Raw genomic sequence first — 25,405 nt, forward strand, 5'->3', positions numbered from 1 at the left:
CGATGGCTTGGTGCTGATGAACGCGACTCTATGTTGGCCCATAAAAATCTCGTGTGCACGTAATTGTAGAAAATTTCCATCAGGTTGGTAATTCACACACTGGTGATCTCGTAGTAACTATCAGAGAATGGCGTCGACGTTATGAAATGAACGCATATATTCAGCGCCTCATGTTTTATTGCATATAATGAATATATTCATAATTGCCGGTTGGTTTCGCTTTGGCGGCGCCATTGACGCGTAATGCCACATGATTATTTTGATCCCAGTGGATGTTTTGGTTACTTGGTTAGCCCAGTCCGTGGTTTCTGCTATATGGAAGTCATCAATCAGTATCTTGATTGACATCGAATTCCAAACATATTTCTAGATAGTGTAGCGTGAATAAAATTACATCCAGTTCGATCCCTGTTGACGATCAGGCATCATAATTTTGAGCTCGATGACCAACGAAAACAGTGAAAATACGTGATAGGGAATAAGCGATGTCATCATTTATGTGCTTTTGGGTACTTTCACATGCAGTTGTCGCGCAAGAAAATACAATCTGAGCTGAGACTGAGAAAACAATATCGTCGAGTAGGGGTATTTTGGATAAAACAACGCCTTGACCGTGTGATTGGCGGCTCTCACCCTTATGAGTTTGGCTGGAGGTGGCCACTAAATATTCTCTCCTAGCTTGGATACCATTAGTTACACCAATGATTAATATATTTTTGTAGGTGTATGCCCCTGTGAAATCAAATAATTGATCGCCAACGAATTATTGTTCAGACTCGAAGCACAACACACGGAAATTGGTCACGTTGGCGACTTGCCGACAACGCTTAGTGGGCATGGTGTGCCCTCCATTTGGCATTTTATTTACCACCCACGTATTTGGTTTGTCAAACACGGCTAACACTTTTTCGGCTGTTATACGATTACAAATTGTGAGTGTGCCGCTGTACAAAACAGACAAGAACCGGGATCAAAACCCAGTATTGAGGATTTTAAGCAGCCAGTGCTCACCGTGATAAAAAATTCGAAATCAATGACGTTGCCGTCCTGTTTGTCTCTGTTTTCTGGTTTCTTATTGACGTAATACACCGAGACTAATTCCCGACGAGGCGGATCTTCATCTTCACGTCTAGATCAAACGCCTGCTTAATATATAATTATATCTTATATCACCAAATAATACAACACCAGCGACCCACTCGACTCGCAAACACAATCTCTGTTAAATGCCTGCGACAAAGAATGACTTTTGACGTTGATGTACCATGCGTGATGACACCAGAATGGCTTCGGTGACAAAAGGAAGATTCGAAGGGGAAATTGCACTTCGCGACACCGTATGAGTCGCGATATTGTCAGCGGTACGATTCTAAGAGATTACGTGAATGTCTTTTGGTTACAATGACACGATAGAGTCACATCTCTCCCATACCTCGTTGAAGTGTTGCAGAAACCCCCAAAACAGCGAAAAACGGAATTTGGCAGCGTGATACACGCTGCCGAATATTATGCGTGCTTATCCTGCGTTTGAATTCAGAGTAGCATAATCATCATTGTCGTCTATCGGTGCGAAATTCGCGGACTTAATCGGCAATTTATTAGCAATATTTGTCAAGTAAAAGACGTCATCATAATTTTTCCCGACTGCCACGGACGTAAGAAACCTGACAATAACTCCGCCAAGTTCCAGGTTGGTGAATTTCGCATGCGTTGATGACCAGTAGAGGAGAACACACGAGACCAAGAATGTCCATGTAGTGCATTGGTCGGGAGTCATCGTCGTCGATACCGCTGTATGCGTTGAAGGACGAGAGAACGCTCTCTGACATGTCTTCGACAGTTGCCGAGATAAATGATCAGAACCCACCGAGGACTTACAGGCGCGATTATATAGAGTTCAAACCAGCTATGACCCCTACGGGATTGTGCCGAATACACCAAGATGATCCGAAGTTGCCGAGATGGAAAGTTACAAACTAGAGGTTGCCACACCAGTGTCTGTTGGTTATATCCGGAAGATTTATATATATATATATATATATATATATATATATATATATATATATATATATATATATTGAATTATAGGAACAGAGGATCATTGATGATATCATCGACAGTAAAACAATTATATCGATAATATATGGTTCAGTAGCTCATTACGTCTTTGCGCAAGAAACAAAAAATATCGATATAAATAATTAAGTTTAAATCAGAAAAGAGCGCTGTTTTTTAGATCATTTTTTTTAGATTTGATCGCTACTTTTCTCACTATTATCTCATAATCAACAGCATGTCTCAAAGCTGCATGATGTATCACGTAATTTTTCTTGTTCCTCAGGGTATGTATACATTTGTTTACTTTGCTCGCTCCAGGACCTAATTTAAGTTTCATTGATCTTTGTTCCGCACTAAGCATGTCACTCGTTACTAACAATGTCTCTGCACAAAACAAACAGTTATTATGACGATCATGACGTTTCTCGGGATATTCAAGATTATCTTCGACGAAGTAACCGACATTATCATCTACTTTACCATTTGTTGTTTTTTCTGGTACTCATCACCACTCAACCAACTAAATTCACCAGTATGCAGCATCTGACTCATTGCGTAACTATAAGGAGTATCCAAGTCAAGATTGATGATGTAGTTTGATGGCACGTGATCGTCATATTTTTTAAGTACTTGTAGTTTGCTTTAGGTCTCTTTTTGTGATAGCGCTGATACCACCACGTATTCCACCTTCCATAAACTTGAACATGTCAGGGTCAGTAAATAAATCCAATTTAATTTCGTTCATCTTGAGACGTGCCTCCTATCTGAGTGTGTGATACCTTTGGCAGATTACTCTGAAATTTTCAAACACATCAGCCAGCAGTAAAACATCAGAGGTCAAGTACAAATTATGATATTCACCAATATCTTTTATTTAAATGTATTCCAAATCTTCTTTGCAAATACTACTCGTCATATGTGATATGTTCATTTGATAATTTTGTATAAACACTGACCTTAGACGGTAACTCTGTCTCATTCAATCAGGACCAGCAATTCGTGTACTCGTATGTGTAAATTCCTTTATGTTTAAGGAAATTTTATAACTCACGAAAATCCTTCTCAAGAGTAACAAATACATGACATGACTTGACTAAGCTTTCCAATGAGCTAGCCATAAATCGAAATGAGTCATTAACCTTTATCCACTAATGCTAAATGCTATATAATTTTCAAAGTTTTTTTGGTATCGCGATTATCTTGCTCTTACTCAGCAATTTTATTATTTCATCATCGCCTACTGCTTTGGCAAGCATGTGACTATTGTAATCAAGTAGATTAACGAGCACAACTGGAATGAAGCTAGGCAACTTGAAATACAAATTACACTTGTCATGTGCTGTACCTTGATATCGACCTGTGCTATGAAGTGATCTACCACTGTCATCGCCAATTGGTTTTCCACAGATGTGACAATTGATCGATGTCTTTGAAGTCTCTCATCATTTTAGAAAGCTTACTATTTTTATCTCATTAAACGAACTCAGCAAATCTTTTAGTAACCACTGTGCTAGATTAACACTACGATACAACTTTATTTTTTCGGATCTGTTTTGATCGACTGAGCAGACTAGTATGTAGGCTGCAGAACATGGAATATGATTTTGAGTAGTTGTTGTGAAAGATTTAGTTGGTCCATTCAATGGTGCTTCAACTGCCTCAAGTATGGCCTCTAAATCAGCGAAGATTACAAACGGGTTCATTAATTTTCTGCTATTATTCGAATACTCAACGAAGGCCTTTTCCTTTTTTGGCATTGCGATTGCTTGTACTTTACGACAAACTAAACTTTTGTTGTGCCTGTCAAGTGTTTCACTTGTCTGAAGTCCCTGTAAGCATTTGCAACGGAAGAATTTAGTTCCATTGTGTTATACTGCATGACGACTAATGTGCAGAAATTTTTAATCAGCACATAGTAGTTGTTATACAAAAGTAGATTAATTGTTTTTTGCTGATCAAACTTGATAAACAATTTTTCTCTTCAATACCGAAGAGATGATTGTGATTTAAGTTTTCACATTTTGGAATATCTCTTTCAGCTAGTGGAAACTGTAGTCCGGCAATGTTCACTTGTGCAAGATGTTCTCTGTATTTGTTAACACGTTCTGGGTGATGACAGTTTAATGTACAAATATAAGCCAGAACGCACCACAGGAAGAAATAGTACTCATTGTTTTCGATATTTAAACATGATTTTGTTTTCTAAATAAATTGAGGCAATTTGATGTAAGGTGATCCTCTCAGCGGTGCTGTTTTTTCATTGCGAAACGTTATTTTGTTACAGTTCTCAAACGCCCATGATGAACTGCTTTGTTGATGCTCTTCTACTTTGTTCATGCTCTACTGATATAACTGTTCAGCTATCTCAGCAACGCTATTGCTTGGGTAAACCTAAATTAATTTTGTGTTTAACCACGGTTCAATATTATTGTTTCGTCTTCACCAACTTATCTTTTCATCAACGCATTTACAGTCGGAAGATCGTGTTGGTCAGAACCATCATTTAGTGTCTTGTCATAATCGATCGCAAATGATATATCAAATCCAGCAAAAGCTGCTTCGGTCTCCCGTACAATAATCTTTCTTTTAATGTTTCTAAGTTTGACACTTGATTTTTTTCTCATGTTCAATTTTATTAACTTATTTTGTTTGTTGTTGAAGTTGCCCAATTTCATTATACAGTTTGATAAGCAATTTTTTCTTCGGATAATTAAAAAACATTTCGAGAAATTGAAATACTGCTCCATGATACCTCAAGCTAAGTGAGATCGTGTGATCACGTCCATGTTAATCAATCGTTGAATTTATGAGCGGACTTTGTTCTCTTTGATCTGTTTGGTAGTGTGTTTACGATATCATGAATTAATTTATTGATATAGTAGAGACCAGTATTGGATCTGACTTGTCCATATTCCATATGTCTCCTTAGTCAGACACTAATATAGCTTTGTCAATCGTCTTACTTCTCGTTTCGCGTTATCCCGTTAGCTGGGATAATGTCAATGGTATTGTTTGCAATCATCATCCTGTACTGTTTACCGTTTTTTTAATGTGGGGATACAATTTTCCGTTTAGACAAATATATTCTAATATAGCAATGTTTCCACGCATTGTAATGATAGATAACTTCGATAACAGTGATTTTTTTGATGGTGAAGTGCACTATATACATGCCAGGTACCTTTTCTACAAGCTAATCATACACGTCAAAACGGAGAAAACATTTTGGTTGAACGACTCCATTTGCTCTAGTCGTTATGGTTCGAGCAACAGAGCAAGATAGGTTCAAGGAGATGTTGGTGTGCAGACTTATTTGGGAAGCGTTCAGTGGTTTTGTGCCTAAGGGTAAAAGAGTCTTCCACGTCGACGGCGAAAAGAAGAACAACAACATTCACAATTTATCTTTGGAAGATGAGTTCAAGTGTCATCCAATTTTTTGTCAGACATAAAAGATTGAATAAAACTCTAGATAATATATCTAATATTGATTATCTAGGAACTTTGGTTAAGAATTGCGATAAAAAACAAAATTATTATTCTTCACATCGATGTGTATATGAATGCTTAAATGGATTAATTCAAGCTGGTCTCGTAATTGATTATGTCTACAACATAACAACAGACAACATAGATTTTAACCTCAAGGCAGTCACTCCCAGTGAGAATAATTGCAGTAAGACGCATAGACCTATTCCCTCAAGCAACTTAGAAACAGAAGAAGATATTAGAATTACCTATATGTCCGTAGCAGGGAAATATATTAACATTTGCTCAAGATTAGTGGAAAGAGTTGCCGATTGATTATGCTTTTCCACTACCTCAAAAAATTTACATGCTAGCATCAAGTTTATTTACTTACAATTATGACATATCTTTATCGAGTCTTCTTGCTAGTTTACACAAAATGAGTAATCAAATAAGTAAAACCAGTTATCATTCAGCCAACACAAGCTCATCGTGATGAACAGGTTTACACTCCAGGTCAAGGCGGAGTAGTTGAAGATGATCATGTTGTTCAGCACAAAACCAAACGCAAATATTTTTGCGAAAAAGCTAAAAGTATTGATTTAACCTTAAACGAGTTTAAACGTCTGTTTATGAACATTACAATTGCTGATAGAATGAAAAACATAAAAATTGATTATATCTTTTCAAAAATCTTTGTGATTATATTTCGATAAAACATAGTCACTGATCACAGGAGAATCGAGTTAATCGCACTTTGTAAATCGGTGAAACGTAAAACAATACTTCTCAAATACAAAAAAAATATTCATTGACATAATACAAAGACATTACATCTTGTTTATTTGGGTGTTATTAACCCTCTTCATCAAAACCCTTTCAATGACAAAAAAACTCTTGTTGCGTCTTTTGTAGTTCTTGTTCGTAGAATAACCCTGTTATGTCCTCGCCGTTTAGATCTTTAAACATGTACATGATAGGTAGAGTTGGTAGTACCTTGTCAACAATACATACCTCTTTTGTCCAATTTGTATGATAACACTTGTCATTTTTTTACGATCTCGATTCTAATACTGTCATGTTTGTTAAACTTACTCCTCTCTGATAAGTGTTCTACGTCACGTTGATACTGCTGAAACTGATTTTTGGTGTCTAAGAACAGATTACTCATAGCTTCAATTGATGTCATCTTAATTGATATCATCAAGCATCACTTTGTCACAGCTGTGCTTTTCAATATGGTTTGTCTCTGTAACAAATGTCCTGTTTCACTGCTTTTGCGGCAACTTAATTGAATGACTATTGTGCTGATATTGGATGATCATTTTCATCAAGTTGTTGACCTATCTGGTTTAGTGGACCTGTGTACTTGTGTTTTGGTAGTGGCCGACCGCCGTTTGGTTTTGATAATTTGCTTATCAAAGTGTGTACCTCAATTGTGCAGCCGTTATTGTTTTTATCAATGGAGCAAGCTGATACGTTTCACTAATAATTTATCTGCGTTTACTCATTTAGCAGTAAATCACAATCTTGTTCTCCTCCTTTGCTAGTTGATAATCAACATCACAATTAAAACTCATTCTTTTACTATTAGTACTGTTATTAGTCGTATTGTCATGTCCTATGCTGGTGTTGGTTGTACTGTTAGGTCTTTCTTAGCAAAGACACTTTTACTTGTACCGCAGTCTTCACATGTGCTCTTTATCATTTTTCTTTTGTTTTTGTTAATATTCCTTCTGGACCAACGTTTTCTATTAGATACTTGCTCTGCAAACAATACGTCAACATTGTATATTCACGTTTTAGATACAACTGCAATGCGATCATTGTTGATTGATTGTAAACGATCAAATATAATAACAAAATCAATAAACATTTTTTCTTGCTCATGTGCTAAATGAGGCTAACACAGTAGTAGCCACAAGCTGTTGTTCCTAGTAGTAGAAGCTGGCTTGATGAGCAGTTGAATATGTCCTTTACTCGATCACTTGGTGGTAATCCGAAAGAGTCAAAATAATTTTTATTGTAAAGCGCAACTCAATGTGTACTAGACCCATCATCATAATCTTGTGTGTTAATGATAGATTGTCTTCGTTTTGGCAATGGGTATTTGCTAAACACGCTAATAAAACATTTTTCTCGCAGCAGCTTCTTTCCAATATTGAAGTTGGTCAGTGGTGGAAAATTTAGTGTCGACGTGTCCCATGTAGTGTCATACCTCGTCCTATTCGAACAAGATTTGGAAGTAAGCTTCCAGCCATTCCAGCTAACAGTGGCCCGATGAAGCCTCCCCTCATCTTGTTTTAACCCGTCTTCCTCTTGCTTGTTGTTGTATTTTTTGTATTTTGTTTAGTTGTTCTTCACTTAGGCATTATTAACTGGTTTTTTAAAAACAATATTTATGCCACTACCACTACGCGATCTGCCCATCGCCCAAACCATTCGACTTAATAATCCTGGCTCTATTGATCAATCACCTAACCAACCCAATTTCATTTAAACTAATCTTGCTCCTGACGCAGCCGCAATGCCCAGTGTACCAACTGCAGGTAATGTAACTGGAGCTTTATAAAAGCTTGTTTTGCTCATTTCCATCAGTTGTGTGGCAAACAGATTAAAGATAAATCATGAACCGTTTGACAGTTTATATTTTTTTGTTTTCAGTCAATAACAATGATGTCTTCGACTCCTTTGTGGACATTGGGTCTATTCCCAAAGATACTCGTTCTCGTGATGAAACAGCAATCGCAAGCTTTTTCATTTGGCATTCACAAAATTCGCCTCACCACGTAAATACACCATTCTATTATTATTTTCTCGATAAAATCTTAATAGTCCATCAACTGTTGTCATTAACTGTTGATTGTCTCATTAACGGTTGAGTGTTGTCAATAATTGTTGATTGATGTCATCAGCTGTTGAGTGTTTCATCAGCTGTTGAGTGTTGTCATCAACTTTTAGGTTTGTCATCAGCTGTTGATGTTTGCGTCAACTGTTAAATCTGCACAGTCGTATTACCTCTTATTTCATCAAGTGTGGTATCTCTGTTTGATGGGATAAGTGCATAAGCACCCAATTCATTACCTGCATAATTGCGAATTGTAAACTTTCTTTCTATCTCAGCAGGCAGAATGCAAGTTCTCATCATGTGTTTGCTAACATCGAAATGAAATATCGGGTAATTAGTCTCAAACTCATCAAGTGATACTCGCGCTCAGACTCCCAAACACCGTATTAACATATCCACAAAACCCAAAGATAGATGATAACGGCAAGAACATCGCGATAGTAGCACTACCATTAGCAAACGCTCTTCTCTTTGCAAAGCCATCATTGTACAACACATTTCTTGCTTTGCGAAACAGTATTTTTTTATTTTAACCTGTCTAGCAGTGCATCAGCGTCGGTACCATCAACTGGTGATGTTATTCTCAAAGCAGTGCAAGTTGCTGTTAGTGACACTATCGTTGCAGCTTCATTGGCGTCTGCTGGTTGTGCTGCAATACCTATCCAAGGTATCAATTCAATAATATAATTTCCTAACTTCAACTACTGCGTTAGCGCCGTAATCAAGTACGTATCCCCCTGGAAGAAACTCTGTTTCCAGTTTCTCAATTGCCGATGTCTTTGAACATGTTAGTTGCTGAATGTTTCAAATAGTCTTCGCTCAGTGAGAAAATATTAAATATTTTGCTCCTTCCTGGAAGATACCAAAAATATCCTCGATAGTCTAATAAGCGAACTGATATCGAGCGCTTTTAAAATGTTCCAACCGTTAGTTTGTCAAGTTAGAATTGCTCCAGCAGTGCTGGTGGCACAACTGTTTGCTCAACAAAACCTCTTTTCTCGATAAACGCTTTGTGTGGCGGCAGACAGATGGCTTCATCACGTGTAATAATTATCCTCTGACCAACTTGATTAGGTGAATTTGAGTTATTATCAAGATTCTCGATGTACTCAAACTGTGTTGTTCAATCATCAAAGTCGTCGATTTTAGAAAAGTCAAGATAATCTCTTGTTGACATGTATTGTGTTGTCTTGACAAAACTGTAAATCTGATTGACTTAATCAAGGAACACTAACAGCATAAAACCTTTGTGCTCGTCTCTCAACTGTTGTCATTGTCTTAGTTTTTGTAATATGTAATCGCCTTGTGGAGACTACAATTTTGTTGCTATTGTTATCATGGCAGCGGCTGACTCGTGGCTTCGAGCAACTTCATTAACAGCCTCCTTTATATCAGTTGCAGTGGGCACTGGGACAGCAATTGGTTGCGCAGCTGGTTGTCCCTTTGTCTTATCAGCTATCGTCTGGCCAACAGCTGTTCCAGCTGCTGACGCTGCTCCAGTAGCAAACGCTTTTGATGTATCAAATGCAATTGACGCAGCTTTACGGGCTATTCCTTGTATTGCCTCAATGAAACTTGTGAAGATATTTAAGTCAAAACCGCTTATTATATTTCTCCTGTAAATTCGTCCCGTTCTCATTATTTTACTACTATTTACAAAATTAATATGCCTTTCTCAAATGCCAATAGTTCTGTTCCAGATTGGTCGTTTATTGTCATTCTGATATTACTTATATTTTCCTCAACATTGACTGGATAATAGATCATTTGTCTCAGTTGAATCTGCAATAAAGATTATGGTGGAAGGTTAGGCGAAAACGAATAAATTGTTTGTCCTCTGCCGCCTTTTGAGGTAAATTACCACTCTGATATTGAGCAGTTTATCAAGATAATACTAACTTCGGTGATATCAGCTGCTTTCTCCCCCTCCTATGATATTATTTCAGCAACAGCTGAACCGTATTGAGCTAGATTAAAACCAAGTAGTTTGAGTATTGTGTTAACCGGTGAACAATCAACAAACATTATTTTTAATGTTGTCTTAGATCGTAATTTATTCTAGTTTGGTTCAAGCAAACAATCTTTTGGATCACAACCGTTTGATGAAATCAGCTGTGTTATTATTACATTAAGAACAGTGACCCTGTGTGCTCCTTGTGGTATCGCAAAAGATACCCAGACACCAGATGAGTAAGTTGTCGTTGACTCCGGTCTTAACGTTAAACATCGACGACCACATTGTGGCTGAGATCAAACCAGTACTATGTTGTTCTTCAGGGTCAAGTTGCATAGGCGGTGTGTAAGTAACAAACAAATTTGAACTGTTATCACTCGCTTGTTTTGAGTCAAATAGCAATGTAGCTGAGTTCATTATACAGTTCGACAAAATCAAGCTAGGTCATTGTGAAGAATGTTGTATTTGTCTGTTATTATCATACCTTTCTTCTTAAGTGATCCAGGATTTTGATTGTTTCGTTCGTATTACTACCAGACGCCACCAATAATGTTAATATATTGACGAGCTCATACTTCGACTGATATTAGCCACTAACACGAATGTATGTTTCGATCTTACCCATAAATCTTCTCAACGTGGCTTGCTTTAGTTTTTCGAAGTTGTCATTGTAGTACTGATAAATTGAGATATCATTGTACTTGAAAACAGTTGCTTCACCGCTAATCAATGTTTGGTACTCATTGGCATCTGATAATAGTAATTTTCATATCATTTTCATCTCGTTTTCCAATGATTATCACAAATGAAGTTTCCATTTGATAAATCAATTAGTTCCTTAGTTCATTAATTTTTCTAAGCCCCTCTTAATCAAATCTGTTGCTGCCCACAATTTTCCCCTCATCATCATGAAAATCAATTGCGTGGAATATGCTACCAGGATTTAGGTTCTTCATGGCGTTGATTATGATTGTCTCTAACCCAGGTTAACCAGCAAAGACCTCACGTTGTGAATCACTGACTAATAACGCGTTGATAATGTTATTGATATCAACAACGTTAGTTTTAAGTTTGTCGACTCCCATTTTCATCTAATCTGACCTATCACCTAGAGCACCAGCTATTCCTCTTTCTATGATTGTCTTTAATTGTGCTGGTTCAAGTGTAGACTCAATCGATTTCTCACCAAAGAGAGCTGCTTTTAATGGTTTGAACAGTTTTTCGAGATCTTGTTCAACTTCGCTTTGATCTAACTTAGCTGCTGAGCACGCTTTTCTCAGCAGTTTTTGTTGTTTTCTAAAATTAAGTAAGATCTCTGGATCGTCCATTATAATGGATCATTGTGATAAATATTGTACTGTAATGTTGAAAGGTTATTACTTGATCATATGTAGTTAAGGACCTCGCCTATCTCACTATCAATTTCAACTCCAGTATTGCCAGCCTCTTTAGCCGAGATCAGCAACAGGAGACGAACAACAACATTACTTGATGACTGATAAACACGGAGACTCTACTTCTGAGCCGGCAATGTAGAGAGCATTTATCGATTCCGTTTCAAACGTATTGAAATACTGAATGATGTGATCAACTGGTGCTTTATTAAGATAATTTGCTTTTGGACTGCTTTTGTTTGTTAAGTAGTCATCAAGACTGTACCGGATAGCTGACATTATTCTACACTGAGTTGTTTTATTGAATAGTTCTTTGATGCCATCATTAGCATCTATTTTTAGTTTCCTGGCTAACATTCGCAGCAAAGATACGTAGACCATGCAAGTCGGTTCACAGTTTATTACACCTTGCACTTAAGGCGTCGATCGCCTCTCGATTTAGGTAATTTGTATAAGATTTATTAATGCTATCTACATCTATTTTATCAACGACAATCATCATCACTGTTTTGAAAGAGATTTTCTTATTACTCGACTGCTTCTGTATTTTAGCTTTTCATAAATCGAGCTCTCAGGCCCTTTACTTTGATATATTTTATTGTTTTAGGATCAGCTTTTGGATTAGCTACTTTCTCACCTAGTATGGCAGTTGTTACTGGTTTGACCAGTTTAGCAGTGTTCTCCTCTGATTTCTGCTCGCCTAATCTTGCAACTGTCCACACTTCCTTAAAATTTGTTTTTTGCTTAATTAATGAGTATAACGATTATGTGTACAATGATGCGCTTAGGGCACTAAATAATCTTGAGGCAGAAATAATTTATGTGTTAGCTGATTATCTGAACAAGATCAGAGATTGTTCAGACAGTAACATAAACTTATTGTGGGCGTACGAAGGACAAGTGACGGGTGAGGAATAAAAGACAGTTAATGATATAAAACCAAGTGATCTGCTATTCTTAATGGATGAGCCTTCGTTCAGCAATTTTGTCAACTTTGTAGGTATCATAATGATGAACATGGTGTTTACTAAGATGACAATAAAGAATTTGTCAGAATAATTAATCCTAGTAATGATATCATCTTTATTGATGACTACAATATAAATAAGTATGCAGGCGCATTACCGCTATGGTGCGGTAGCTTTACAGGTGCTTTTGCTATCCTCCACCGGTATCTGTATGTTCTGTTTAGTGTTGCTTTTCTGTAAATTCAGCGACTGATTTTATTGAAAAGCATTTCAAAACACCTGGTGTAGCTAACGTTAGAAAAGATCACCAAACACATGATGTTAGTCATTACTATGAGATCGATCTTACAGAAGAGTTAAAGGATTTTGTAAATGATGTAAAATCATCGTATTTTGATAAATACAAGTCATTCTTAAGTGAAAACCTTGGGTTTGCCGAGGCATTAAAAATTATTAACTTAGCTTAGAAAATGTCAGATCAGCACGCAATCTAAAAGTTATCCTGATTGACCAGGTGTATTATGCTTCATTTTGTACGCATATTTGGTGTTGTACTTTGATCAATCACCAATTTGTATTAAAATGGTTCTTAATTTCATCAACAAATATGACAACTATAACAAAATTACAAGTGCGAGAAATTTAGATAATTATTTTGATTTATGGAATACACTGACTATGCCAAGATTAGCCCACACGGAGCGAGCAAAACTAGTAATTAGAGCTGATCCATTTTTTACATGTACAACGATTTTCTCAATGATCCCGTAAACGCTGATTTTCTTAACGCAACAAAGGAGCAAATTAGGGCTATTGACGATCAAATATTATAGACAATATAGGAAAATACGCAACAGCTTATGTTGTACTAGAGAAGTACTTCACAACAGGAATGCCAGTTTATTATGTGAGAGAAATTATCAGTTTTATTGGTAGTTTCGTGGAACCAGAATTCATCAACGACGTCGTAAAGGAGGCAATAGAGCCGAATTTGTGCAAAGTTTATCAGCGAAAAATTACAGCAGAAGAGAGAGAGAGCAGTTGAAGGACAAAAACTCAGTCTTGTTTAACAAGTACAAATCGTTGCTCAATTTAACAGAAAATGTTAATTTTGCCACAATTGTAAGAAAAGACGCCTCATGTTTCGTTATGTGGCCTAGAGAACAATACAGTTATCATAATAATGAAAACGTTTTATAGATTTCAATGACATATCCCAGAACATACCAGCTGAGGATAAAAAAATGGTTGATTGCGTATTACACTCACTACCGCAACAAAATGTTGCTGCGCAAGAAAATCCAATGCACATTATAGCAGAATACTAAAGATAACTTATTATATACTAACGATAATAACAACAGCTGGATTAGTAACAACTGGAGTTCTTGTTAATCCGGTTTTTTTTCTTCAATTTTGTCTGGTGTTGGCGTTGCACTGGACAGGATAGCGAGAACGATTTAACCAACGATCAGATAAACAAATCATCGTGCAAGACAGCGTTTATTGTTAACACACGAATGTTGAATGCGATAAAATCTTATTTGCGTAGTGTTAACTACAACTAAGATGTTCTAATCAAGACAGCTGAATGAGATACTGCCACACATAATAAAGAAGTATAAAAAAACGAACGAGAGAAAGTATGACACAAATTTTGTCTAAACTTAAGTATATGGACGTGAAAGATATGCTTGATGAGATATTAAATGAGGCCTGTGAGATAAGTGTAAAAGATTGTGGACGAAAAAGCTGAAGGGCAGTGACAAACCCTTTGTTGATAGGATAAGCAATGATACAACTAGTTATTATTTCCAAAAAGATAATATTGAAATAAAATTAAGGCCTGTTAATCCAGATAACAAAAACATGTATCTTAGTTTGCTTGAAGCACTAGAGTGTTTGATAATTCATGGTATAAACAAATTTTACTGCCCAATTTTACAACGCAAATACACGTTAGCAATGGGTATGAACAATGTTGAGGTCTGCAACAGATACAATAAGATGATGACAAAACCAGACGCACTACAATAATTTAACAAGAGCCAAAGGATAAATGTCAACCTCTCATTTTAGAAGTTTGACAATGAGTTCTGTTTGACAGTTCGGCCAAGCAAAATTTTGATAATTAAGCCGTATATTAAAGAAATTTCATCGAAGCAAGTATATAATGAGCAAGAGAGAAAATCATACGATGAGTTTGCAAAGCAAGTTGAACAAATCATTGAGATCAGTGACGGTGTTGCAAAATTGTGTGATAGCTTAGATAAGTTAGACAAGACAATAACTGACTTTTCTAGAAAAGTCAAAAAAGTAATAAAGACAACAAAAGAAATCAAGAAATTCACCTAAAGAATCTTGAGCATGATGTCATCCGCTTAAAGGATCAGAGAAAATAGTTATGGTCTTCCAAGATATTAAGAGACCTGTTGACCCTATCGTCATTGAAATTGAGGACGACAGTGAACCTTTATTTATTGAAGACAAACGGGAAGTGATAGGTGATATGTATATTTAATTCAATTGTTTGTCAGTTATAATTTTTTTATTATTCGCTTGCATGCTCTTTTAATATAACATTGTTTACTGGACATGACCTTGTCGAAAAATGAGTAAATAAAACGTTGTATCTGGTTGCATTCCTTGTTCCAAAATCACTAACAGTTTTGGTAAATAATTTTTTTTCAAATTTTTGTATGAGCTTTCTCAGAGTAAGACTGAGGAAGTTTAGTTAAGTCATACCTGGACTAATTGTCATTAAGCTTGGGTCACTTGGTAAAAAACTTCTATTTTTTCAGAAGGATGGACTTTTGACCCCTATTCGGGAATATGTTTTGTGTCTTAATTAGGTGTATAACTGATGTTCTGGTAAAAGTTAATTTAGTCGTGCATTAACATCTGACGACTTAAGTTGTATTATGTTGTGACCAGTTTGTTCTTTACAATATATTTTTTTTTCAAATTATTGAATTCAAGTGATTATTTCCCTGGAAATAGAAATATGCTCTGATAATTCTTGGACAAAGAGATTTACTGGAATTTAAACAGAATAGACAAATTTGAATAATATTTTATGTGATTCAACAAGAGACTGTTGACACATCAGTACAGTGCTGACTATTACAGACGTCATTGACTTCCATTTTCGATGTTCATCGGGATTTGAACTGTGATTCACGTAGAACTTTTCATTGATATGACATGTGTTTTAATTCTTGGATTCCAATTTGTATTTAATTTGCAAATCTTTAAGTCCTTTTTTCTCGTTTTTCACTTTGTATTCTCGGGAAACAAATTATTTGTTAAATTTTACAAAGCTTGTTGTTTTCACTCTTTTATGTTACTTATTTTAAGAGCATGGACTCGTAACATATTAAAGTTATTACAAACATCAACCTCAAAAAAGAGATTGTGCCAGGATCAATCAGCAAAGAAAATCGCTATAGTAGTAATGAAAACGGAGAGTTCACCATAAAACAGTACGGTAATATAAACAACTTCATTTTATGTGAGAATAAAGAGTACATCAGTACAAATCTTGAAATGAGTATAAAAAATGAAAAAGCTAGACACATTTTATACTGGGCCAGGAATAGGGGGAGAACACTAATTTTTCATTACTACTATCGTTGCATTATTACACGACTGAGTCACTGATGATCAGCGATTGACCATGTTGAGATGAAAATATATAATACCCGGCAAGTATTTCAATGAGTTCGACTGCGCCAAGTTTTGAAGTTGTTACCAGTCTATACAAATACAAATATTTCCTACGACGGGTATCAATATAATGAACGTCAAGCTGTAGTATGATCACGCTAATGGAATAGCATTTCAACATAATCCGACGTTCTATTCACCAAGGAATACCATCGGTGTCATGTACATGATCGTGTGACATACGCTTGCTCGTGCGAAAATGAGATCGATATTTTCCATTTGGCAAAATTACTTTCAACACCACCACCGGCAATTTTTGCTGGTAATTGCATAGTACTACGTCCACCATGCGATAAGTATGTGGCGAAACCTCATCGTGACATAAATTAAGCCCCCAGTCATTTCGCCGACACAAACCAAAGAATGAGTATTCTTCATATATGATAGGAAGAATGTGAAGATTCTCCACATGACATATTGGTGTCTGATCGGCGATTGGCAACCAAGTAACGATTCCCCAACGTAACGTTATCGACACGTTAATGGCCTATGAAGAGGTGTTGCGCGATTAACGAGGCCGCGGACTGTCAAATGATGGGCAAAATATGTGTCGCTTCGATTATCCAGGCTGGCTTGGATAAAATGAAGAATGTAATTTGTTGCACGGTCTCATGAGGGGACGGGGGTCTTCTATGGAGCTATATTGCAAAACAAAAACAAGGATATATATACTTTTCTGACTCCTGGGACGAGCTCAAAGTCAGTTCGTTCAATCTCAAATTAACATGACACTTGCCCGTGGCTAGTATTCAAATCAAGACTGACACAAGTTACAAAAGAGTTATTAATGTCTTTTGTTGTGGCTAAATACAATAACTCTCTCTCTCTCTTTGAGCTAACTTACTAATTAGGGGCTGTGTTCAGTCGCGAATGCTTTGTTTTCTGCGAGTCCTCATCCAGTCCAGAATAGATATATCGACGCATTTATTGACAGTTTTTTTTTTAACACAATCTTTTCACTGGTTACATCGTATTCCTGTGTTGTAGGTGTAATTTCCGTGATGTAATATATGTCAAAGCAGTCATGAATTGTATCGCTCATTTTCTCACTTGCATATTTAGTATTAAAAGCAATTTTTGACAAATAAAACGCTCGAGATTTCTTTGTCGATTGCGTGTTTGGAAATAAAAGGCACTCTTCGCTAATGTACAACTACCAGGAAGATTTATTTCAAGCAATGTAGCGCCCATAAGCGTAGTCTATGATATGTTAATACTTGATAATTAGATAGCGCTTGTCAAACAATTCAATGTACAAACTGTTCTCAAACCATTCTCAACAGTTGGATTTTTAAATAGTTTGATTCAACTCACCGATTTAAAGATGACTACATCATATGTTTTAAGTAAATGCATGGAATAAGTGTTCACAAATCTTTGAGTTGTGAATATTAATGCATTAATAGAAACAGTATTTCTTTAATTTCATCTCTTGTTTTTACCTATTGCCTTAGCTGTCTAAATAGAGGTAATTGTCTGATTTTGCTCTTCCGACTATATGTGCATGCTTACTCTTTCTGATCTGCATATCCATCTATCATCATATTTACATATATGTTTTGATAATAATTAATAATATCTGGTTTTAAGAGGGAAGCAGATACATAAAGGAAAGTTGATGTTGTTGATGGATTTAACGCCATTTTCAGCACACGAGAGGCTATACATGGCGGCCAGTAATAATGGTGGAGGAAGAACCCGGGAAAACCCAGGAAAGAACCACCGACCCACGAGAAGCTACTGCCAAGCTTCCACACACACCCACACTAGCCGAATCCGAGAATCGAACCCGTGCAGCCAGAGGTGAGATGGCAGTGCTCCGTAACTGACAGCGCTTTAGACCACTCGGTCAGTCCATCAGAAACGTTTCAATAAATATAATGTGATTTCATTTAAAAATATGATACTTTATGTTATTGTTATCTTCATGTTGGGATATAATATATATATATATATATATATATATATATATATACATACATACATACATATATATATATATATATATATATATATATATATATATATATATATATATATATATATATATATATATATATATATATATATATATATATATATATATATAAAATTTTATGACTCAAAATGTCCACCACGTTGAAAAGGGTAACTAATTTACTAAATGTTACTCAGATCATAAATAAAATCCATGAAATGTTAACAAATCTGGCTAAGCATTTACAAGATCAGCTTATTAACTGATGCAAATATTGTTCTTTGCATAAACTGTATATTTTGCACCTTATCGAAGTTACCCAAATTCTTAATGATATATACATATGTTCCAAGTTTGGTCTAAAGCTGCTTATATAAGCTCGTCTAGTATTGAAACTTTCTGAGGTTTTGATGATTTAAATCAATATTTCAAATTTACTTGAAATCAGATGAGAAATATAGATCCTTGTCTAATAACAAGCATTTTTGACAGAGAGAGAGACAGTGCGTACAGGTCAGTCAATCAGCCATTATGATCCAGAGCCATATTGTAAGCTCATTTGATCTTAAAGGCTGCTGCGTTAATTCAATAAACAAAAACTATTTACCTGTGGGCTGGTAATGCTTCTGATGAATGTTGCCTGATGCAGCTGTCATCTCCTGGACTTTGGGTATGATCTGCGTTTGGACATCCTTCTTTTCTGCATGAACAAAGTGATGCAATACATAAAAAGATTTATATCTATCCATGCAACTGACTAGCCAACCATCATTTGAGTCTGCAAGAACAACTTGCAATGAAGGTTTAACACTAACAGTCACTGAACTGTTTTTCACCTTCTACTGTAAATAAGCTGTCTAAAGAACAAGATGATGCAATCTGAAAGTGATATTCTGATAGAGCTGTCGAGTTACGACGCTGACTTGGAAAGGAACCAAGCTTTATGTCTGTATGACATATATATAAAATGGAAAATACATGAAGATGTCACCCAGAATGTGGTACGCGACAAAGGAATCCACATTGACATTGAAAATCTAATGAATAAGCAAATATACTAAGTTCCATCTTTTAGTCTCATATTGCTCTTATATTAAAGAGAGGAAGAGCATGATAAGGAATCCGTCACCTTGACTTTGTATATACGCCTCCCTGCTATGTATTGGACAAGGTACTTTCGAAATCCAATATATTAAGCATACCAAATTGTATCACTTAAGCTTAAAGATTCTTAACTTAAATAATCGTGCTAAAGTGTGATGGGATCCAGGAAGAAACGATGAAATATAACTAATCTTTCCATAATTTCTAGCTGCTCTGGAATTAATGACTATGATTGAAAATGTAACATATAAAATGAACATATTCAAAGTCTTCTTGTGGAAACCTAATGTTAATATTACTCTCCAATTTACATGAGTAAAGATAATAATATTTTAAACTGGCTTTTGTACTGGTCGTGTTCGAAATTAGATTAACATTATTCATATTTTTGATCAACTGGACATCACAAAAGGTCTTTTGGTGCAAGGACGATATAGATAAGATATGTTATTCGTGGGAAATAGCGATAATACAATTTGCAAGATGACCATAGCTGCAGCCATTTCGGAAGTGCGATCGTCACTATTTTATCTAAGGCCAGCTCTACTTGATAATAAAAAGTCTTTCGTAGAAACCACTTTGCTGATAAGACAATTCATTCAGAAGAAATACTAATAGCAGGATTTGGAGGTTTGGCCCTGTGATTGGCATAATGAACGTTATAATGGCGCCAATTTTATTTAAGAAAATAAAAATATCATATAAAGTTGCTTAGTACAGCCTCCTTCCCCATGCTAATATGGCCATTCACACAGCTGGAATAGTGATAGTTCCAAGATAAAAACTACGGTGGCCAAATTTGACGTCAGATCGGCAACAGTTTCATTTCGGACCAATTAGCCATCATACGAAGCCGTCAGGGTAAACCTAAATGGCAATAATTCTTTTTCCATTCACGGGAACTGTCAGTGACAATATGTTAAAGACTGCCATTGTGGTCGGCATATTGGGCCTCATATAGGCAACATTTTCACATAGGACCAATTAAACGTTTTACTAGTAAAGACGAAGTAAACATGATCGTCATTCTGCAGAAGTAGCGATAACACGATTTTCAAGATAACCGCTTTGACAGAAATATTAGACATTAAGTCAGCACCATATTATATTCAGGACTCAGCATACATTATAATAAGTCTATTTGTATTAAAAGTCAATGAGAATAAGACTTTACAGTCATGAGAAGAAAGAATACAAGTTTTCCTGCTGGCCACCGTGACATATATATTGGATATGCGATAGAAACCATTTTTGCATGGGACTACATTGAACATGGGGACAATTGGTGGTTAAGTTTAATGGCAGTACCCGAAGTGGTCGACTAGGAGAAACGATAACAATTATGGGCGGAGGGGAGCATATCATCCCTTAAGTTCTCCTGGGGTATGACAAGTACTGCAAATACACAATCGAAATTGTGACATAAAGCCCCCTAGGCATTATTTTGTACCAGTTCTGCAATACATGTATATTTGATGTAGAACACTGAAATTGAATGTTTTGATTTTAGCTCAATAAATAAACATTTGACAGAAAAGCTGTTATGCTCTATATATTTCTTCATTGTTTATATTCCCAAATGTCATGAAGAAATCATATTTCAATTTTCATGTATAAATCTAGGGTAAGTTTATGAATTTCGAAGAAAGGAGCAAAGTGTTCATGTCCAAAGACATTGGCAAAAGAGACTCATAAATTCCTCACCAAAGGTATTTTTGTCAAACGTTACAAAGAGGCTAATATTTTGACTATAGTTGTTTTCATTACCATGAATCAAAATGCATTGGTACAGTTTTCACATCCTTGGTATTCATAGATATATTTATTACTTTTAAACCATTTCAAAGCATCATTGTAGAGGTACTGCTATCCCAATGAGGTGCTTATTCGTTTTAAGTATCCAGCACTTCCAATAAATTCACCCTAAACGGCGATGACTCTATAGATGTTGAATGCTTTATCATGGGAATTTGTTTAAAATCTTGAGCCTTTTCTCTGACTTTGTTGATAGTAAATCTTGATTAGAAAGGAAAATGACAACGAGAACGTTACAATGTAAATCCCAAAGTTTTAGCAATAGTGGATATTACCTCTAAACTTTGTTGTTGTTGTAAAAATGGTTGTATTTAAAGCCAGCTCAGCAACATACATAACTGCAAGCCCTCTGTGTCATGATTAGTTTGGTCATATTTAGTCTAATTGTAATCAACAGTTTTAAAGAACGTTTGCAGAAACGTCTTGGGTTGTTGGAAGTTCCGACATTTGATGACGGATTGGCGTCATGTGTAGACATTTTAAAGGCAGTCAAGCCAGGATGCATTGCATCAAACATGATCAAGTGCAGTTATCTGGTCTGAGGCACAAATAGTTGCATGTTCGTTCTATATCATAAACGATGAATTAAATTCATTACAGATCAATACCATCTGTAAAGTTAGAAAGGTCCTTATGAATTGTACTAAGTGTGGATGAAATTAGTCTGGTTGGTTTTCCGAAGTTCATAATATCAGTTAATCATGGCTTGTGCAAGGATTTTTCCAATTTGATAAGTTGACCATTTTTTATTGTGAATCAGCGGCCTTATCTTAATAGGTGAACATTCCACTAACCATGTACCATCGAGTTAAATAACTCCCAAACTTTATATGATGTTCATCAAATGTTATTCGCGCTCATTATATAATCATTTGATATGATAATATATTCTATGTCTAATCAAACTTATATCAAAAAATGTGTCATAAGTACTAATGATGCAAGATTACATTATTAAAATGCATTGAATTTGTTCTTTGCCAAACCATTCTTAGATTGTTGATAGAAAACCCCATTATTCAAGTTTGATCATACGTATACCATAAATACAGCCTTTACAGCTACATCAAGATCTGCCAGTCTTAACTAATAAGAATACAACTTATTAGCAAACGTCCCCATGATCGTGATAACGTAATCATGTATTCTAAGTTTGATCAAATACGGTTTTGATAGTTTTGAGAAGCTCAGTTCATCAGATGCAACATCACCTGTTTGTTTTGCATGGATAAAAGTAAATATTGAATTCGTAATATATCATAGAGAAAATGCTATACTTAAACATAATAACTCTTTTTGATCCCAACCAGTTTATCTTAACTCATGTTTTTTTTAAAAAAAATCTTAATTCTATCATCATCGAAACAGAAACATTTGCTACTTTTATTATTTGTTTTATTTATTATGATCCATAAGAACGAACCACTCTTTTCATGTCATAGTCCTCCATGCAGCCTCCTCTCATTGAGTCTGATGTCCAAGATACAGACAAACAATTATCTTAAACAGGCACCGACGACTATACATAGTGGAGGATGGAGTGTCTTTCGTCTTGAGAAAATATAGGACCTGCCAGTGGAACAGTGATTGATCCATTCTATTGAAACAACAATAAATGACTATTACACTGCAAATCGGGCAGATGTTTATTATAATGTATTTTACTTACCAGTATATTCTTCTCTTGTACATTTACTCCCCTGAAATACAGAGATAATATTATCAGAAAACTTTCGATTAGAATAATGTTTCCATATAACTTTAAAATCTATCTTGCTGATCATCATTGTTTTCATCGTTATGGACTTCATTGTTCATGTCATTCATCGTCATTATCTTCATGGCATTAATTAAGTAATCATCGAAGTCTTTATGATTATTAATTTATGGTATAGTAAGTATATAATTATCCAATTGCCCCAGAAATCAATGCAGTGACACTTCTAGTACTGTCCTATTCTCATTAATTAACCTAAACTAACACCATGGTGAGAGTAAGAATGAAATACCTGACTGTATCAACATAATAATGGTAGCTGTGTCCTAGAGTTGCTGCTATGCATTAGTTGTGTATAAGTGTTTTGTGTTTCATGATTTGCAGGATTGAAACTGGCTTCCAGGTGATAGAGTGATAGTGATACAGTTGATACGCCTATTTAAATGATATATTAGGCATATTTGAATTTAAGATATGATGGAGTGACAGCTATAGTAAGGTGTGGTGCTTTTTTGCATAGCCCGTATGCAAACTTAGTTTGATAATTTAGCATACAACGCGCATGTATGTGTACTTGATACTATTTTAATTTGTGATGCTTATTTGCGTGGATTGTATGCTAACTTAATATGTAGTGTTTTGCTTTCTGGATTGAATGCTAACTTGAAATATGATACGTATGTTTGTGAATTATAAGCTTAAGCAGGCTAAGTATCATACAATTTGAGATATTTACTCCCTTCTAGCAAATCCAATACAAAGAGTATAAGACCTTTTCCTCATTTTAACTGATGAGCGTTGAAACCATTTCCATTATTATTTAGAAATGTCATGCTTGCAAAATTAGCTGTAGTGACGTATTTACTCAATGTTAGATTGGTGACATTTTCTTTCGCGATTAAATAAACATCATCAGAAATGATTCAGTTCAAAATCCATGACAGTACACCAGCTGTTAGGAGAAGAGACATCGAGAGTTTCAAGATGGCAGTCATGCTAGAAATATTAGCAAGTGGCGAACTAAGTATCACGAAAGTCTTGGGTAAATCTCCATGTTGATATGCTGATATGATAGGTGGGTGGCGTAGACATATTGGATGGGTAAGTGCAAATTTTCATTTAGGACCAACCATATATCATAATAAATAGTTTTGATGAAGACCCCATGTCAATGTAACATTTTGTTCAAGAATAGTTATACAAATGTTTTCAGTATAGACACTGTGGTGGCCATAGTGGATATCATATTGGAACACGTTTGATTTTGGATCCACTAGACATAACTAGCATAAAACCACATTTGTACATATATAAAATCCGAAGAAATAGCCATGATAACATTTTCAAGTTTAGGCCATATGGAATTTCCGGACAGGATCAATTTTATCTATGATTAATATAGACTACGGGATGAATGTCATTATGAGGTTTCAAGGCAATCCTTTAAACCAATCGGTAGGAGTATCAATCACTAATATGTACCAGTTTATGGACGGACGACAGACAGGGGAATGATGGCAGACAAAACGTCATCACATAAGATCTAATGCCACTATAACTAAAACATCAAGGCACTACAACCACTACTTCAGCAGAATTAGCAATTCAAGCAATTTCAAGTTAGCCATCTTAGACGCCTTATTGACGATCGAACAGCACGTCCTTCATTTAAGACCAACTACATGTCTTGAAATATTATTTAATTTAAACATTGCATCGTTATTGCTATCCACTGAAGAGAATTAACCGTAGAAATGAAGTTCAAGATGACCAATGCTGGCTAAACTGCATTATAGATTGGCATTATTGTTATTTAGTACCAACCAGACTATCAAGAGAAAGCAATGCTGCACTGTTCAACGCTTGATTGATACAATGTACCTTAAAACCAAGTAGATTTTGTCAGTGTTTTAATCAACATTCCATGTATATATGTCCAGTCATTCAGGATAAGAAGATAGCCAAGATGACCACTTGGGAGACTAATTGGATGTCAGATCAGTACAATGTTAAATCCGAACCAACTAATTTCTTCATGAAAACCCTTTGAAGACATTTCTCTAATTTTAGATATTCTCTGCATGAGGATACCACAGAAAAGTACATCTGCCATTTATTTTGATTCGTTAATATGACACGTTCAGGATATTAACGGCTATGGCATACCAAGGAAATAAAAGCAAATTGGCGTTCGGATCGGAATGAAGAAGCTGATAGAGGCCACGCTGGTCGCATATGGAACAAGCGACACATGAATTAACATTTCGATGGTTTTATGGTTTAACATCTGGGCAATCACGGCTCCCTCTCATCTGTTTAATCAATTATAAATCATATGAAACCTTAAATTAAAACACAGTTTTGAAGTACAAAGGGCTTCATTAAAATAATCCTTACCA

At 35.6% G+C, this 25,405-nt stretch overlaps 1 protein-coding gene across 1 annotated transcript in view; it reads right to left on the minus strand.

The window, feature by feature from the left end:
• Window positions 1–25,405, minus strand: part of LOC149786934 (uncharacterized) — a 93,610-nt gene that overhangs the window by 24,000 nt on the left and 44,205 nt on the right. The window contains exons 10-11 of the mRNA XM_089975999.1: window positions 22,959–22,989; window positions 18,978–19,070 (exon numbers count right to left, since the gene is read on the minus strand). Coding sequence (XP_089832125.1) covers window positions 18,978–19,070; window positions 22,959–22,989 — 124 coding nt within the window. The remainder of the gene's footprint in view (window positions 1–18,977; window positions 19,071–22,958; window positions 22,990–25,405) is intronic.

Source organism: Sinohyriopsis cumingii, chromosome 12 (assembly GCF_028554795.1).
Source record: "Sinohyriopsis cumingii isolate HCF-2022 chromosome 12, ASM2855479v2, whole genome shotgun sequence".
Classification (NCBI taxonomy): domain Eukaryota; kingdom Metazoa; phylum Mollusca; class Bivalvia; order Unionida; family Unionidae; genus Sinohyriopsis; species Sinohyriopsis cumingii.